Here is an 18007-nt window from a genome sequence, read left to right as displayed (position 1 = left end):
AGTAAAAGGATAGTCATCCAAAGTCACTCTTAGATTTCCTAATTTGCAAAGAAGAGTGATATAAAGAGTTGTGATCGTATTTTAAATATATCTGGTGACAGTCATTTCAAGCTACTATAAAGCTGACCTTTGTAAGAAAAAGTAACACAGACCTTGCCTAATTAATCTGGGGTTGCAATCTGAATATTCAACTGTTAAATTAAAAATGTCTTGGATTTGTGACTTTTTTTTCATTTAATCAAGCTCATGCTGGCCAAAAAGAGAAATTTAGCAGCATACATTATTCTATAAGAGACCCAGATGTGTTCACTTGTTCAGAGTCACTGCCGGGAACATTATGGAGTATTAACAATGTGAAAAACTATGTATAGTTATTATAAATGTATAATAAATATATTCCTTTATTCATTTGATGTGCCCAGATTTGCTCACATTGGTTGGATTCTGGTTCGATTGCTGGTTGCAGTTACTTTTGTGACTGGAAGTTTGCATTTTCCTTTCACATAGGTTTCTACTGGTGACTCCTTCACATTCATTTCCAAATGTTACTTGATACAGTGCGCTGCACATGCAAGGCCTCCAATCCATCCACAAGATTCTACCAGCATAGGACCTGGTTTCCTATGTGACTTTCCACTACAAAAAGAAAATGAATAAATGGATTGATATTCAATAAAATCTAAAGGAATGACAGACTAATATAAGAAATGAGACATGAGCCCTGTTATGTGTAACCCCAAAAAACGCATTGAAAAAACAAGAAAGAAATCACACAGAGACAAGTTAAACATGAACTGACGTGGTTTTACTGCATTTGGCCATTTCAGAACCCCAGAGTTCATTTACAGGGCTCCTCTAATACAATCTGGTACTTCTTGCTTTCAAGTCTTCTGTTTCTGGGCCTGTGAAGTTCTTCCACCTCAGAATGCAGTTATTAAAAACACTCAGTTGATGCAAAAGGTGGGTCAATACAACACACAGAATGGGTGTAGATGTGTTTCACACACAAAAGAGGAGGAGAAATGGGGGAATATGTTAAGCAGAGGCCAGACGCCTCCGTTGTTAGAACAGGTTCATAAAACTCAAATGCCATAACTGCTTGTTTGAGAGCCTCTATTGATCAGTTCTAACATCAGTTCATGGTTTATTAAGCATTTTTATGTCAACATTTTTTTAGCAAACAAATTCTAAATATGGCATTTTGTACTTTGCAAAAAAATACATATCCATATAGAATGAAGAATGCTTAATGTCAGCATAAAAGATAAGCTGGATGACTGTATATGAAGACAACAACTACAACTCTCACAGCACGGTCATTGGTTAACTTTAGAATATCCAAGCATTATCATTTATTAAAAAAAGGAACAAAAAAGATGAAATTATCCTACACTAAAATAAAAATAAAACCATTTCATCCTTATTGGTATTACAGTTTACTTTAATGGTCTCGATTTACTAGCACTGTCTCCACTATTAAACTGATAATTTCATTAACATGATGCTTTCTTGCTTTTGCTCTGTCGCTTGGCAGGTATCTTTAAAAACATGATCTGATGACATAAAATGGGGAATTCTTTGTTTCATTTGAATTCCCCACATTTTAAAGACTGTCATGCATTACTTATTTATTGATTTGTGTTAGGATAGTGTTGTCTTCACATAGACTCAAATAATGGTATCTAGTCATTCATTTCCTCATACACATCCACCCTATTGCGTGTTGACAAGTTTCAAAGGATGCAGCGGCCGCCGTGGGTGCTTCACTTGAGGGCTCCTAGACGACAGCCTTTGAATCCTTGCAGTCCTGAGCAGTGGTGCCTGAGTTAGTCTGTTTATTGTCTGCCTTCTCGCCCAGATGGATCACTTGTCTGGAAGATGAATAGGACAAGAAGAGTACTGAGTTCCAGGGCAGCACGTCTCAATAGACATGTTTATACGCAGATGCCGCTTTCAAGGCAAAGGTTAGCAAAAAAAAAGACCACACTTTAAAACAAAACAATATTTACAATCTGATTGCACTGAAATGAGATCATACTAAAAAAGAAAAAAGGGAAAGAAGCAAAACAACCGTTTACTTAAAGTAATTCATCAAGTGAGGAATTATTGTGTTGACACACATTGACGCGCAGCACTATGCTCAGTAGGGGACAATTTACTCATACACTCATATTAATGTATCATGTCCTAAAATACATTTTATTTAAATGATTCAAAAAACAGCATTGGTTACTTGTGCATAATGTTCTAGCTTTTGTTTTTTTATAAGAAAAACAGCATCTTCTATTAAAACATTGTGTTTCCAGAATTAAAAAAATACTAATTTTTTTAATGTATCATTTCTTAGAGCTTGAATATTGGCATGAAATTTTAAAAAAAGTGTTTTATTACAGTATTATGTCCCAGAATTCACAAATCAGAATTGTATATTAATGTATCACATCACAGAACCACTACAAAATCTGAAAGTTAAATCAATGCATCAAAAAACCTAGAATTCAAAAAAATGAAATTACATTCAGGTATCATTTACCAGAAATAAAACTCTGAATTTTATATTCATGTATCATGTCCTGGAATTCAAAAGTCTGCATTGTACATTAGTGTACCATATCCTAGAATTAGAAAAGACCCAGTTGTTTTACATTGACATATCCTGGCACCTCACAGATCCAACATGGTGGGTCTAAATCCCATGCCTGGTCATTTTCTGTTTGAGTTTGCACATTCTTCTTATATCTCTGTTGGGTTGCCTCCAGGTACTCTGGTTTTCCTTCTGCACTTGCAAAGACATGCTGGTGAGGTTAACTATCCACTCCAAACTGGCCCAATGTGAGTGCAATGTGTATATGTGTATGAGCAGGCCCTGCAATGGACTGATGTCCTGTCCACAGATTGTTTTTGTTTGTGACAGGTCCCAAAACCCCAAATGGGATCCTGAACTGGATAAAGGAAGTTTAAGAATGAAATGTTAAGACATGTTTATTTTATATCAATGGAAAATGTCATTGAATTTTAGCAATTTTGAACTTTATATTAAATCATCATGTCCTTGAAATTACAATTTCCCACTACTATATCATCCTCACAGATGGCAGTGGTAGTGCTGCTGCTTTGCAGTAAGGAGACTGCGGAAGACTGTGGGTTCGCTTCCTGGTTCCTCCCTGTGTGGATAGCGCTTTGAATACTGAGAAAAGTGCTATACTGTATAAATATAATGAATTATTATTATATTCTTCAATGTAAAATCAAGTTTTATAAAGGGAGCAGAAAGGGAATGCAGAGTGATATTAGGTAATTTGATATTTTTGTAAATTATACACTCTCTAAGTACATTCAAGTTGATTTGAAATTATCGCTACAGTGTCATTGCTATTCTTAACTTCTTAACATCAAAGGTAAAGTCCCTTCAGCATTTAGTACTGCGCTAACAAAAATGCTTCAGGACATATGGAGCTCAGCAGAGCTCAGTTTGTGAACTTCGTCATCATCAATGAACCAAAACGCCTTCTGATGATTCAGCAGAAATGTTGCAGATGAGCATGGTCATTAAAATTATAGTGCATCTAAACTTGTAATAAGAGGATATACTGTAAAATAAAATAGGGTTAGACAGTCATCCTTCCGTAAGTACAGAGCCCTTTAAACTTACAACATTTTAAGCAAAAGAAGAAAAATATACACACTAAAAATATATGTAAGAGAACAAAAGCTGTTTGTGTAACCTTTTCCAGTCACACCTACAATGAAAATATTCTTGAATCATGTCAGCAACTTCCTTCAGTTTGCTTATGTTTCCAGGATCAAATTTCCTTAGATGCTGCTTACCCTTAAGAAAAACATACGCACGGAAATTTTAAATTAAATGATTGCTTCTCTTCTTAACAAGCAAGGAAGAAAAATATTTGTAAAAATAAACATTTATACGACCACCTCATTGGGAAGGACTGTATTAAAGTAACTAATCTGAGTAGCTCACGTCATTGGTATTAGTATGATGATGTGCTACAAGTGGATGGACCATCGTTTCCCTTTAACAAAGTGGTTTTCTACATCAGGAGGAAGCAGAGAACAAAAAAGGTTAAGTATTGCACACCCCTGAGATCAAATATTCAGCAAATGATGCCATTCTTTTAACACTTTTTCTCAGCACTATGAGCAACACTGAGCAACACAGTTTATCTCTCTTGTGCTGTCACCACTTTACGGTGAATACACTATGCCTGAGTATATTTCATTATCCTTAACTTGATAATGTCTCTTAAGATGATAAAGTAGTGGCACAGAATTTAGTACTCAGTTCCCAGGTCAGTATCAGCAGTTTATGTGCTTGTTTTAGGTTAACTGGTGATTCTAGGTTGGCCTTGTGTGCATGTGGTTGTGTGTGAGTTGGCCTAATTATGGAGTGGGGCCCCTGATGATGCTGAGATAAGCTTTGGCCTCCCAGTCTGTGATGCATGAAGCATGCCACATGCTATTTTTCAAAAACATTGTGGTCTAAATTTGTAGTAAAGTTAATTTCAATAAGCTGTTAGATCTCATCTTTAAAGCATTTGTTTTATATGGGAGCATTCAACAAAACTAAAAGTAACCATGAAAACATCATGGTCTAATATAGTATCACCTGCAACTCACTTTAAAACTAAGAACATGCCACACCTTTAAATGTTTTGCTTACTAAACCCTCTCACCATAAAATACATTTATAGCAATCTCTGAAGTGATTTTCATTATCATTTTTCATGTGATTATAAAACCCATCCACAGATTTCATGTCATCTGAAATAAAAAAAAATATATAATTACTAAAATGATGGAAAGTCCTTTAATCCAGTGTCGAGTAACTTCCCCTGCCTAGGGACCATCATGGACACCCTTCAATATTCACACAAGATCTGCTTTATCATCTCCATGGTAAGCAACACTGCTTTTGCAAATCGTATTTTCAGAAGATATTTTTTTTAAAATTTTGTTTACTTTATAAATTTCATTACCATGAATGAGTCACAGATCAATCAAAGATACAATCAATGCTACTTCCAACACATTTATGTTTGACATCAAATCAAATTGATCTAAGCACCCCTCATCCTAACCATTCTGGAAAGCTATGTGAACAGAAATCCCAGTATGAAGTCATCTCTTATACTGTATATTGTTGCACACTTACTCTGTATCGGTGTGGGTGAAATACTCATGTGACAACTCACCCGACAACATGTTCCGACACAAAAGAGTTAATCCAGCAATTCCAATGACTCCAGCAAACAATAAAGTGAAATGATGTATGTATTTCTTTCATTATTATCATCAGGGTGTGGCACTTTAGCCATAAGAATGAAGCACATATGTGTGCGTCTGTACCCAAAGCCTGCACATAACCATTACCTGTCCCGCGCCGTGCCACCAACATGCATGCCCCTAAATTGGCTCCCGCCACAATCACTACACACATCCCGTTCATATAATATGCTGAGAAATCCAATAGGATAAAAGAGGCTCAAATTGTTTATTTTAGAAAAGAATTATACATCCTTACCAAATTTTGAAAAGCTTTGGACTGCTCCTCACAATGAAAAATTATTTTTTCTCCAATTTTGAATAACATAAAACATCCTTTCCACGCTTGGTTTATGTAGAGTGAATTAGAATTTATCCAAATGGGTAATACTAGGGTGTTGTACAGTGTTAGCCATTAGGAATGTACTGAGAAATAAAGCAAAATAACACCTTTTATTGGCTAACTAAAAAGATTACAATATGCAAATATGTATAAGTAATTACATCTTGCCTGAAGAAGGGGCCTGAGTTGCCTCGAAAGCTTGCATATTGTAATCTTTTTAGTTAGCCAATAAAAGGTGTTCTTTTGCTCGACTTCTCACTACATCCAAATGAGTAAGATAAGATGATGATTAGGAGAGTAGTGTAAGATAAAACAATAGATATTTCATGAAAGGATGTTTCTCCATAGAGTGTTATCTTTGCATAATTTAATTAGAGGATGTGGAGTTAACTGTAATCTAAAACTATCTGACAAATAAGCTAAGATTTTTTTGGTAACACAATTTGAGTGTAAAGCATTACTCAAGCATATGACATACTGATGGAGGTACTTGATGACATCGATTCCAACTTAGGTCTTGTCCTGAATATACGTCAAATGAACTTAGTCAAAGTGTGTGTCATGTACACAGCTCAATTACAGTATGCTTATATACAGAAAAATGAAGGATTTCCCTTGCCTATAGTTGAATTCCTCTGTTACCAGAAAGTCTATTTAAATGGCTCCATTACCAGCACCCGCTTAGATCTCTTTAAGATAAGTTCTTAACATCTGTAAATGCTGTCATTACTAAAAAGTATAGGTTTAAACCAAAGATAGTGACTGAATTACTAGGAAAGTTGAATAGGTTTCTGTTATTGAAGTTCCTAACTTACCTACTGTGCTACTGAAAACTATTTTTTAAGAAATTCATACATATTGCCAATAGGTCTCTATAGGTCTGGATACCAAGTAACTTCTATGAATTAAAAACTGCATAGGTTACAAATGGCTAGAATATACAAATATGATGCAGAGGAGTCACTGACAGAAGTATTTTGGGTTACTTTAGTATGGCCACCAGATTACAGGTATCTGGGTAATAATTGGTATAAGGAAAAAATGAAAAGAAAAGAAAAGAAAAAGAAATCATCTTACTCTACCCACACACTGGGTCTCGCTGAGTCCTGATATGCGCCTCAGTTTTAGTTCTGGTCAGACAAGAATCTTCTGTCTCAGAAGTTCTTAGGTTTTTAAGGCTGTTTATCAATCTTTAGGTCTTCACACCTCTGCCACCCACAACACAAAGCTCCCTCAAGTGCGGCAGGGGGTTCTCTGCTGGTTATGCGTGGTCTGATCTCTTTAGTTCAAATCTCTGGCCTTAATTTTCTACTCTATTTTTTTCCTGTATTTCATATGAAGTCACAGATATTTTACAGGATTTATTAGAAATACTCCAGTGTGTATGTTTATATATTAGTGCAATGGTTCACAAAGTTTTTCCTGGTAACCTCATGTAGTTACTGGTTTTTGTTCAAACCTAGTTTCACAATCAGTGAGTTATTTTATCCCCTAACTGACCTCATTTAATCAGCTGGTCTTTTTTCTCTTTCTCTTATTCTGCATTCAAATAACCACACCAGTGTAATTTTTATATTTATAAGACATTTAGAAATATTTCTATTTTTGCCATAGCTTGAAATGCTTAACTTTTCTCTTGGTTGTTTTCAAATGAATTTGCATTTGCTCTTTTAATTGTGTCCTAAAAATGACAATTAACAACGAGAAGAGCAGACACATAGCCACATGACACTGAATGATGCTAACATACTCATTAGTGGCATTCATTAGAAGTAGGCAATGTGGCACAGTGGTTAAGGCTTCGGACTTCAGACCCTGAGGTTGTGGGTTCAAATCCTACTACTGAACCTGTGACTATGAGCAAGTCATTTCACCTGCCTGTGCTCCAACCAATTGTATCTCTCAAATGAAAGTTGCTTAGGATGAAGGGATTAGCTAAATAGTAAGTAATAACCAGTAAATAGTGAATACTGTTTTAAATATGCAGAACTCTTGGATAAGCAAAATGGAAATCATGATGATGATGAAAATCTTAAAAATCCACTAAACTAGTCCTATTCAACATACATAAATGCTTGGTATATTCTAATAAAAACTTACCAAGTCTATTTTTGTAGTTTATTCATTGACATCACAACACAGAAACTAGAATTTAACAGCTTGCTTAATGAGACTATGTATCCAATTCAGAATAAAAGTTGGTTGGAACAAAAACCTACAGCCAGGACTTCTTTTGAGAACCACTGCATTAGGGTATAGGCTACAAGGCAGTGTAGTGATTAGACTCAAAGTAGACAGGACTCAAATACTTGTTCCATCACACACTGTGTAGAATATTCATGTTCTTCCTGTGTATGCACATGTTTTCCTCCTCATTTCCAAAGACATGTGTGTTGGGTTAAATGTTGGCTCTAAACTGTTGGGTGAGGTTATATGTGTGAGTAAATCTGGGGTGGACTGTCTTCCTATCCAGCCAGAGATGGTGCTTGTCTCATGCCAAATTCTGATAACTTATATGTTTGCAATCTAGAGATTTCAGCCAGTTCAGACAACTAAATATATAAAATAACATACTAGTACATAAAAAAAGAAAACACAAAAGAGACACCGCAAATGGCTTTTTAATTAACATATGAACACCTCTGTCTAAGTTCTCCATCTAGAGTTCATAGTACAACAATACAACATAACTTATTTTTTGCACAGCATAACTGTGCAAAATTCACTGTATAGAACAATGATAATCTGGTTATTCAAAAACTGTTAAATATGAAATAGATATGCCGCTCATCCCCATCTCCAGTTGCTTTAACACTACCACAAAACCAAAGACAAAATGTCAGCTCTTAATAGACCACTCTCATTGTACCTTCAAACTAAAAAATACAAACATTTCCTATCAACTGCAAACTCAAAGTCTTCTTTAAATAATCAAAACTATGTTCATAAATATTAAGAAAAAAATTGTGAGATATAAAGTTAAATGTGAGGGTCTGTACCAGTGTAAGGATAAAAGATCCAAGGTTTCCATACTCCGTGGACCATCTAACACAGTGAAAGTTCAATTATATAAGATGTGTTGACCATAACAAATTCGACAGGAAAAAATCAGCATTAATACCAAAAGTATACAAATTTCACTGCTTATAAAATAAGAACTCAGCTCACACAATGTAATAGGCTAATCTCTAGTTTTGCACACTCTGTGAAGTTTATAACCAATAATCCCCATATGAGAAAGGTAGTCTATGAAAACAAAATATCAATGCTTACAACTGATGTTGACATTTGTGCCAACTTGCTGTCAGAAATCAGTGAAAGTAATCGATTACTCCCTTGAAGTCGTGCGCTAAAAAAACAGCCCTGCACTTTTTCCACTCATCCTGCTCAGTAATGTGGAATAATATTGTGCAATGATCAATTTCCAATTACTGCTATAGTTGTTCCATTTAGAGACGCCTGTTATAAAACCTTAGTATCTAGAGATGGTAAATACTCAAAAACACAATAATATAGTGTACAAAATAAAGTTACTTTACAACAGAAGCCTCTTTATTTAAACACATGAATGAAATGTTGCTCTGTAATTTAAAAAATAAATCTGATAAAAGGTCTTACTTGCGTTAATGTCCAAAAAATCATTAAACACTTTCACTGCTCAGCAAATAAACTCTTGGCACTATTGACAGACCTATTATACTGTTACATGTAACATGCAGAAACCGAAGGATTGCCTTAACAGCAGCAGTCTTAGAACTTATTGGCTATTGTAAATCTTGTAAATCTGAATATAAATCATTAATACAAATTAAAAACAGTAACAGTCCAAGTCCCAGAAGTACTTCACTAATGATGTCAACTCATGTGAAATACTCTACCTGTCCTCTTTGTCTTTGGCTGTCTAACCAACTTGAAGTTGAATTTTGTAAGTTACTTGTGATGCCAAAAACGTCTAGATTCAGATTTAGTCTCTGATATTAAATTTAACTAAAGACTCTTTGAAAATCTAAGTAAGTTGTATTGCATGCAAAAAGCACTACACTTTCAACATAAGAATAGGTTAAATACAAACATTTTCTGCATACTTAAACCAGAATTCTGTGGGAACTGTGGCTTATTAAGTTACCTGTGAATAATCAATTGGCCCAGTGTATCTATCTTACTAAACCACAGTTAATATATGCACGGCGGACACACCGAGGCGCATACGCACTGCGGCCTTGGCACCCGCCCCAGAGTCCAAATTTATGCACGGCGGACGCAACTGAGACGCATACGCACTGCGGCCTTGGCACCCGCCCCAGAGTCCAGAGTCAAACGTAGCGGCTTCCCAAAACGTGGCGGCGCCCGCCCCAGTGTCAAACACAGCGGCTTCCCAGAGTCAGTAGGTGGCGCCCAAATAACACAACGTGCTGCGCCGTGGCGCCCACCCCAGAGTCAAACACAGCGGCTTCCGAAAACGTGGCAGCTTCCCAGAGTCAGTAAATGGCGCCCAGACAACACAACCTGTGAGCGCCCAAACAACACAACCTGTACAGTCATGGATACAAACAATGAACAAAGGGGCTCACACAAACAAACCGCTTTAGTTCAAATAGGGTTAGTGAATTAAATGGAAACTTTACCATGCCTACGACCTGTGAACTATACCTGAGGTAAAGCGTGCACGCCAGGTTGTACAGCCGCCCGGACGCGACCGCCCACACCACTGCATATACCCTCCATGATATTTCTTCACACAGCGGCTTCCCACCGAGGCGCATATTGCGCCGTGGCGCACGCCCCAGGGTCAAAAGCAGCGGCTTCCCAGAGTCAGTAGGTGGCGCCCAAACAACACAACCTGTTCAAGCAGTCGGTGTCAGTGAAGGCAACAGAGTCACGTCTCCACAAAACGAAAACGCTTTAGTACAGATATGCTTATTGAATTAAATGACATTTCCCCAGACACACCCACCCTCTATGATATGTCATCCATCCAGATATCGGACGGAACAGAAACTGATTGCCATTCTTGGATTTCCAACTCGCTAGCGAATCGCGGGCTTACTTGTGTCAGTATAATTTTGTGTTTGAATGTTCCCTGTGATGGACTGAGTGGTTTACTCATATTTACACTTTATGCTTGTTGCAATTAGGATAGCCTACGACTCCATGTGACACAATGGATGAATTGATGGATGAAAACATGTACATAACACTGCATAATCTATACAATTTGGGGAATCTTTAAATTATATATTCAAAGTCAATAACTGCAAAACTACAGCACTGCCTATTGAATTTACAGATTAAGTGACATTTAGTGCTTTCTTTCTGTGACATATGAGAAACAAAAAATCTATGTACGTCAATGAAATCTTGTTGAGACACAAAGAAAGCAGCATAGTGCATACTTATCAAATATGCATGCTTTAGACATTGAAAAAAAACATGCAAAAGTAATTCACATACTTCATATCTTTAATAGTTCAAGCCTACATTCCTAACATGCTCTCTGATGGCTCACTCAGTAAACATGCAGCACCCACTGCACAGTGAGTCACACTAATGGAGTCACATTATGGATGAATGGAGCTGCTAAGATGCTTTTCTAGTTAACCTTTAGCATTGTCTAGGAAGCAAAGCATACCAGCCTTCAGGTAGCTAACATTCTACATGTTCAGTGCACTGATTTTATTTGGATGCTGAGATGAATAATGCCAAAGAAAGGGTAAAGAAGACAATGGAGTCAGATGAAGAAAGTAGAAGTAAATGGAGAATATATATATATATATATATATATATATATATATATATATATATATATATATATATATACACAGTATAAATAATAAATGATTTGCATTGGGTATGACGAGGATCAACAGGATTAGAGCGAGTACATTGGAGGGTCAGCTCAGGTTGGATGTTTTGGAGACACAGTCAGAGAAGTGAGATTGTGTTGGTTTGGACATGTGCAGAGGAGAGATGCTGGGTATATTGGGAGATGGGTGCTAAGGATAGAGCTGCCAGGTAAGAGAAGTGGAAGGCCTAAGAGAAGGTTTATGGATGTGGTGAAAGAGGACATGCAAGTGATGGGTGTAACAGACCAAGATGCAAAGGACAGGAAGACATGGAAAAAGATGAATGGCTGTGGCAACCTCTAACGGGAGCAGCCAAAAGAAAAAGAAGAAAATATATAATAAATGCTAACTTCACATCTAAAATCCATGCTCTCTTTTAATATCATATACAAATTAATTTTTATACACAGGGGCACAATGGTTAATGCAGCAACCTTAATGCTATTGGAGACTAAGATCAAATCCATGGCACAGTCTCGGTCAGTGTGCATATTCTCCTCAAGTCCAAATATTTGAACCATCATGAAAACTCACAGATTCTGTTTTGCTGTTAGTTAAACTGAGAGAAAGTTGCTGATGAAATTATAGTGTACATAAAAGCTTGCAAATTGCAAGTTAAAATTATCCAGAGAAACACTGCTGAAAATATGTGGACAATGGAAGGAAAGAATGTTGCACTTGCAATTCACAGAGGCAATATGTATTATACAAACATACCTAGATGTTACTCTAAAAGACTTATTCTTTTTAAAGCCTTGATACAGAGCTGTATTAGAAGGCTTTGTTATTCTGAAATATCTATCCTGTTCAAATGCCTTTTAAACATCTGCTTTATGTAGACTTTGCACGCTTCAGATCTGTATATCAGTCCGTTTTTGTCCCCTAAGCTCCATAACTAGATTAAAGTCAGGCAAAGTCTTTCTTGGTAGAACTGGGCACAAAATAGAAACCAAACTTTCATGGAACATGTAACAACTGCAGTGCATACTCACATACACAAGTAAACACTCATTCATCTCGTGTCAGTTTGGAGAAGGAAATGTTAATACTTGGGTGGAAAAAAACCCACAGATACAGGGAGAATATCAAAAAATCCACACAGATATTAACCGGGTTAAGAAATGATTCAGGCCCTTGCAACAGGGAGGAGAAAGCAGTAACATCTGTGCCACGATACAGTTCAATTCAAGAAGATGAAATGTAAAAAACAAATCCATGGCCATCTCCTTAGCTCTTCAGTGCCATTTCTACTTTACTTCTAGTAAGGCCATTAACATAAGTCACAAAACATTCTCTCAGAGCAAGAAGATGAAACCTCACCATAAATTATTGTTAGATTTACACCACCTTTTAAAAAGCACACTTTACCCACACAGGAGAAGCACTTGGATTTTATATATCTGTGCTTATCTTATTACAAAGACCACAGATTTCCATTGGGTTGTCTCCTCCAAAATATTTATCATATGACATCCGGCGCCGCCGTGAGTGGCAGCCTTTTCAGCAGCTCCGTGTATGACTGTATATGTATGTGTACTTTTCTACTTTTATTTTTCTATTTTTATTTATTGATCACTCCTACCACTTTATTTTATGTGGATTCCTTCCCTGGACACACTTACTTTTACAAAGTGGGCATGGATTTTAACATGCCGAGACTCGCCAAGAATACATATTTGTGAATTTCCCATCGGGATTAATAAAGTATCTATCTATCTATCTATCTATCTATCTATCTATCTATCTATCTATCTATCTATCTATCTATCTATCTATCTATCTATCTATCTATCTATCTATCTATCAGTCAATTGTTTTGCTTTCCTTCTCTCTGTTGTATAATCTATGTATTTTCGTTGTACTGTTTCTGTGACTATTATTTGCACATTAATGGTTACATTATGATGGCTTGTGATGGGTTGTACAGCACTCCAAGTAATCTTAGAGAAATAGTAAGCTAACTGAAAAATAAATCTTTACAGTAGTTGCTTGCCATCACATTTTCCATGCTCAATCCAATGCAGGGACTGGACTGAACATGGAAAATCTGACAAACATCGGAGTGTTTCTTTGGGTATTCCAGATAGCAGCTATAACATACAGCGTGACATAACAGTGCAGTGGTTAGCATTGCTGCCACACATCCCCATTGGACTAGTTGCATTCTCCCATAGGTCTGTGTGGATGTTTCTCTGTGTAGCCTAATTTTCTTCCCTTATCCCCAAAAATCCATGTTGGGTTAATAAATGATTCCAAATTAGCTCTATATGGGTTTGAGCTTGAGTAAGCTCGGTAACAGCCTAGCCACCTAGAGCTGGTTTCTATCTTGTGGTTTCTGCTTCTAGGACCGACTCTGCGCTACCCAGCCTGCCTCTTTCATGATCCATGTATTGGATTAAATTAGTTTAAGGCTGTTATGTTATGCTACTGCATATATTCATGGCGATACGTAAATTAAAATGATGCTGCAGCACAACATATGGAAATTTGTACTTACTATGCTACATATCTTGTTGTGGAGCTGAATACTTCTTCAGAAGTAGCAGAAGGAGAAGGGTGGAATTTGAGATTCTGACACAATACAACTGGAACACTTTGGCCAAGAGTAAACGCTGACAGAAAAATTGAAGGTAATCAAATGTAGCAAGGGTTGTGTGTTGGGATAACAACTCTACCCTCTAAAAATTACCATGAACTGATAAAAGTTCCATGGATGTATAATAGAACCTTGGCAAATAGTAGACACTAACCATTTCCCATTGGGATTAATAAAGTATCTATCTATCTATCTATCTATCTATCTATCTATCTATCTATCTATCTATCTATCTATCTATCTATCTATCTATCTATCTATCTATCTATCTATCTATCTATCTATCTATCTATCTATCTATCTATCTATCTATCTATCTATCTATCTATTTCAGAGTAGTGACAAAGAATACTTAGACAGTGCTGGCAAGACCTTGTGAAAGGACAGAAGTGGCAAGTGGAGGACTGAAATCTGAACTTAGTCTGAAGAGGACCAAATGATAAACAGGAATAGTGGTCCAAGGAGAACCAAAGTTTAGCATGGGTTTTCTTTGCCCATTTCAGAACATGGATATCTCCTGTCAGTAAAATACTAAACCAAACTGATCATGTTTTGGTGAATGCTTGCCACTCCACCTCAGACTTCAACGTGAGGAGCAGAAGAGGGCCAAACAGTAATTATGACCACGATAGTGCCGTGTACGGTGTGCTACTTGATGAGACCTTATAGCCAACTTTACACTGCTAGAAAGGTTTTATTGAAATGATGCTTAGATTCAATAGGGCTGGCAGCAGTTAAGCTTCAGTGTGTCTATTCTAATTTAACCCATTGTCATTTACATTAGGCAAATTAGTTGACAGAGTGATTAAGGGGGCAGTTATTTTTTTCACAAGGATGATACCGGGGTTTGTGAACTGATTTCATTCAATAAATCAAATTATCATTTAAAAACTGTGTACTGTGTTTACTCAGGTTGTCTTTTTGTATTATACTAAATTTGTTTGGAGACAATTAAGTGTTATGAATAAGCAGACAGAGGAAACCAGGAAGGGTATCAACTACTCTTTTGAGGCACTTTACCTGGTAAATGTGGCAGTGAGGAAGATGGTGGCCACAGTGCAGAGAAAAAAACTTGTGGGAAGAAAAAATGGCATAACTATACACTAAAAAAATGGAATAAGTACTGTACATGACTAGAGAATAATGTGGGATAAGATGAAAATGAGAAAAGAGATACGGCTGTAATGGAGAAATGGAGGAGAATATAAAAGGCAGTGAGGGAGGTAGCAGAAGATGTTATAGGAGAGAGAGAAGGAATGAGAGGAATGAGGACTGGTTTGAAGAGGAATGTAGACAGACCATACAAGAGAAGAATTTGGCCAGGCAGAGAATGTTACAGAAAGAAACTTGGAGTAATTTTGAAAGATACCAGCACTTAAGAAGGAGTGCACACAAAATATGTAGGAAGAAGAAAAAAGAATGGTATAAGAGAAAGCTCACAAAGATAGAAGAATTCATACAGCAAAGAGTGACCAGAAAAGTCTCAGCAGAAGCGAACAGAATAAGGGAGGTTTCCGGCCTAGGATTGAGAATGAATTGCAGAAGAGTAACAGACAGTAAAGAAATTGGCTGGCATTTTAGATACCTAATCAACTGGGATTCAGATCGATTAAAGCTATAGAAACAATGACATGTAAGGAATCTGAAGATGGAAGCTAGGAAATTGTGTAAAGGTGCCTTCATTCCAGTAAGTTGAGATTGTTGTGTGAAAAACGAAGAACAATTAAGCACCTGGAGAGGATAGCTGGTGGCACAATTTATAAAGTTTTGCAAAATTACACATGAATCACATCAACTTATATCAACAGTATGGAAAGTGAAATCACACCAGGAAACTGGAAAGATGGAATGTGAATATTTTAGAGATATTATATTATTAAGTATTGTCTACAACATCCTATCTATCATGACGACTAAGAGAATAAAAACATGCTGAAGATATTTTGGGAGTGTATCAGTTTTGTTTTGTCCTAACAGATATTTGTCATTAGACATTTGTCATTTGTCAACTACAATTCATTGACATCAAACAGGCCAGTGTGCTGAGAAGGCAAGAAATCCCTCCAAAATTGAGAAGATTAATCAAAAACTCTATAAGAGATGCAAAAGCAAAGGTCAATGTGGGGAACATGACAAGTAAATCCAATACTGGAGTGAAGCAAGAGAATGGGCTTTCTAAAATTGCATACAGCATTATTCCTAAAGCTGATCAAAGAGGTATGGTATTTATGAAAACCAGCCAGATTTATGCATATGCAGATGATAACAGTAATAGTTGTGAGGAATGTGACCACCCATGAAGAAGATATGAGAACATGGAAAAAGAAGTGATATAAATTGGCCTTAGGGTCAGAAGATGTCTACCTCAGCAACCCAAAGAGGCCCTGAAATTTGGATGGAAAGTGTATTAAGGAAAATATAGAAGATGCTAATGCACCAGAAATTTGTAGCTGTATAAGAATCAACTCCTTATGAGAATTACAAAGCTTAAAACATAAAAAAGATTAATGTTCCTGATAGTCACGTAGAGGTCAAAAGTATGGTCCCTTACAGCAGCAAATGTCAATGCAGTAAGATCTTACGAAAGCTCTGCATAGAATCTATGGACCAATAAGGGAAAGTAGCAACTGGAGAATAGAGTACATTACGAAATTCATTGAGCTGATGCTTTAAAAAGTCCCAGAGGGTACAGTAGCTAAGGCATTTTGAAGGAATGTCGAATGTATTTAATTGGAAAGAGGTGTAAGTGCATAGGACACTCACCATTGAGCAGTGGGAACAAGCACAGTCATTCTCCTGCATCACAAAAAAAACACCTTACAAAACAAAGAGATCAAAGTGTTTTTTTTTCTATTATTTATCTAAACTCAGTAGTCAAATTATTATTGTATATAAGGATATCTAATATTTTAATATTTGAGAAAATGACTGAAAAAATATTTTAAGCATTAAACAAGTTTAGTCTGATTTATTTCCAGAACCTTGTAAGAGTACTTATTATTGTTTTGTATGTTCACATAATTTTACTTGCATTTAATAATGTGTAAGATTTCTCAGCTTTTGCTGTAATGGAAACTTGGCATAAAGCTCTTTGACATATTCACTATTTTAAACTTGCAGTCTAGATGTCTTTTGAGATTTTTTTTTTCTACTGTTGCTTCTAACATCCATCCATTGTCCAACCCGCTGAATCCGAACACAGGGTCACGGGGGTCTGCCGGAGCCAATCCCAGCCAACACAGGGCACAAGGCAGGAAGCAAAACCGACAAATATGTGATTAGTAATGATTTGCAGATAAACATACACAGTAATTCTGGAATGGGTTGAAAGTCTCTGAAACAACCTGCAGGTTTGTATGTAAAACTTCCTTAGCAGTCATTTTCAAATTATATGTCCTTACAATTTCTCTTTCATATGTAATTAGCTTTACCTGGCTTTTTTCCTAATTTGAGGTCTGGTAACAAGAGTACTAATGCTATTTAATATCCCCAAACTACTATCTACACCTTTGTATAATCAGTTGCAGAGTATTCATCATTTGTTTCCTATTAATTTGGCATGTATTATGCAATGTTGTATCGGTATCTAATATCTGTGTTTTGTATCTTGCATCTAATGATCTTTTAATAGCGCATGTGACTATATAGTCTGAATATATAAAATAAAAATGTAGTGAGTGATTAATGAAATTTTGAATATAGCAATATATCAAATTCGTGACTGCTTTTGATGGCACAGATTACTTTCTAATTATGGTGTTACAAAATAATGCAGATTCTTAATAATACATAAGCAGCATATGATTCTGCTTTGGTAATACCTTTTAGAAGTAGAATTTTGTTCTGCCAGTGAAGTAACAGTATTATTCCTTGGCACTTATTTCAAGAATATGGTATGCTGCTTTAAGAGATGATCAAGGGCAAATTAGCAGCTTATATGGAAAC

General features: G+C 36.3%; 1 protein-coding gene across 4 annotated transcripts in view; it reads right to left on the bottom strand.

Moving 5' to 3' along the window:
- Positions 1–783: 783 nt before the first annotated feature.
- The window catches only part of stau2 (staufen double-stranded RNA binding protein 2), a 368617-nt gene continuing 351393 nt past the window's right edge, over positions 784–18007 (bottom strand). For all 4 annotated transcript variants that reach the window (XM_028803455.2, XM_028803458.2, XM_028803457.2 and 1 more), the window contains one exon: positions 784–1871. In XM_028803455.2, coding sequence (XP_028659288.1) covers positions 1778–1871 — 94 coding nt within the window. In that variant the 3' untranslated portion in view covers positions 784–1777. The remainder of the gene's footprint in view (positions 1872–18007) is intronic.

Source organism: Erpetoichthys calabaricus, chromosome 6, assembly GCF_900747795.2.
Source record: "Erpetoichthys calabaricus chromosome 6, fErpCal1.3, whole genome shotgun sequence".
Lineage (NCBI taxonomy): Eukaryota > Metazoa > Chordata > Cladistia > Polypteriformes > Polypteridae > Erpetoichthys > Erpetoichthys calabaricus.
This window is presented reverse-complemented; position numbering and strand designations above follow the sequence as displayed.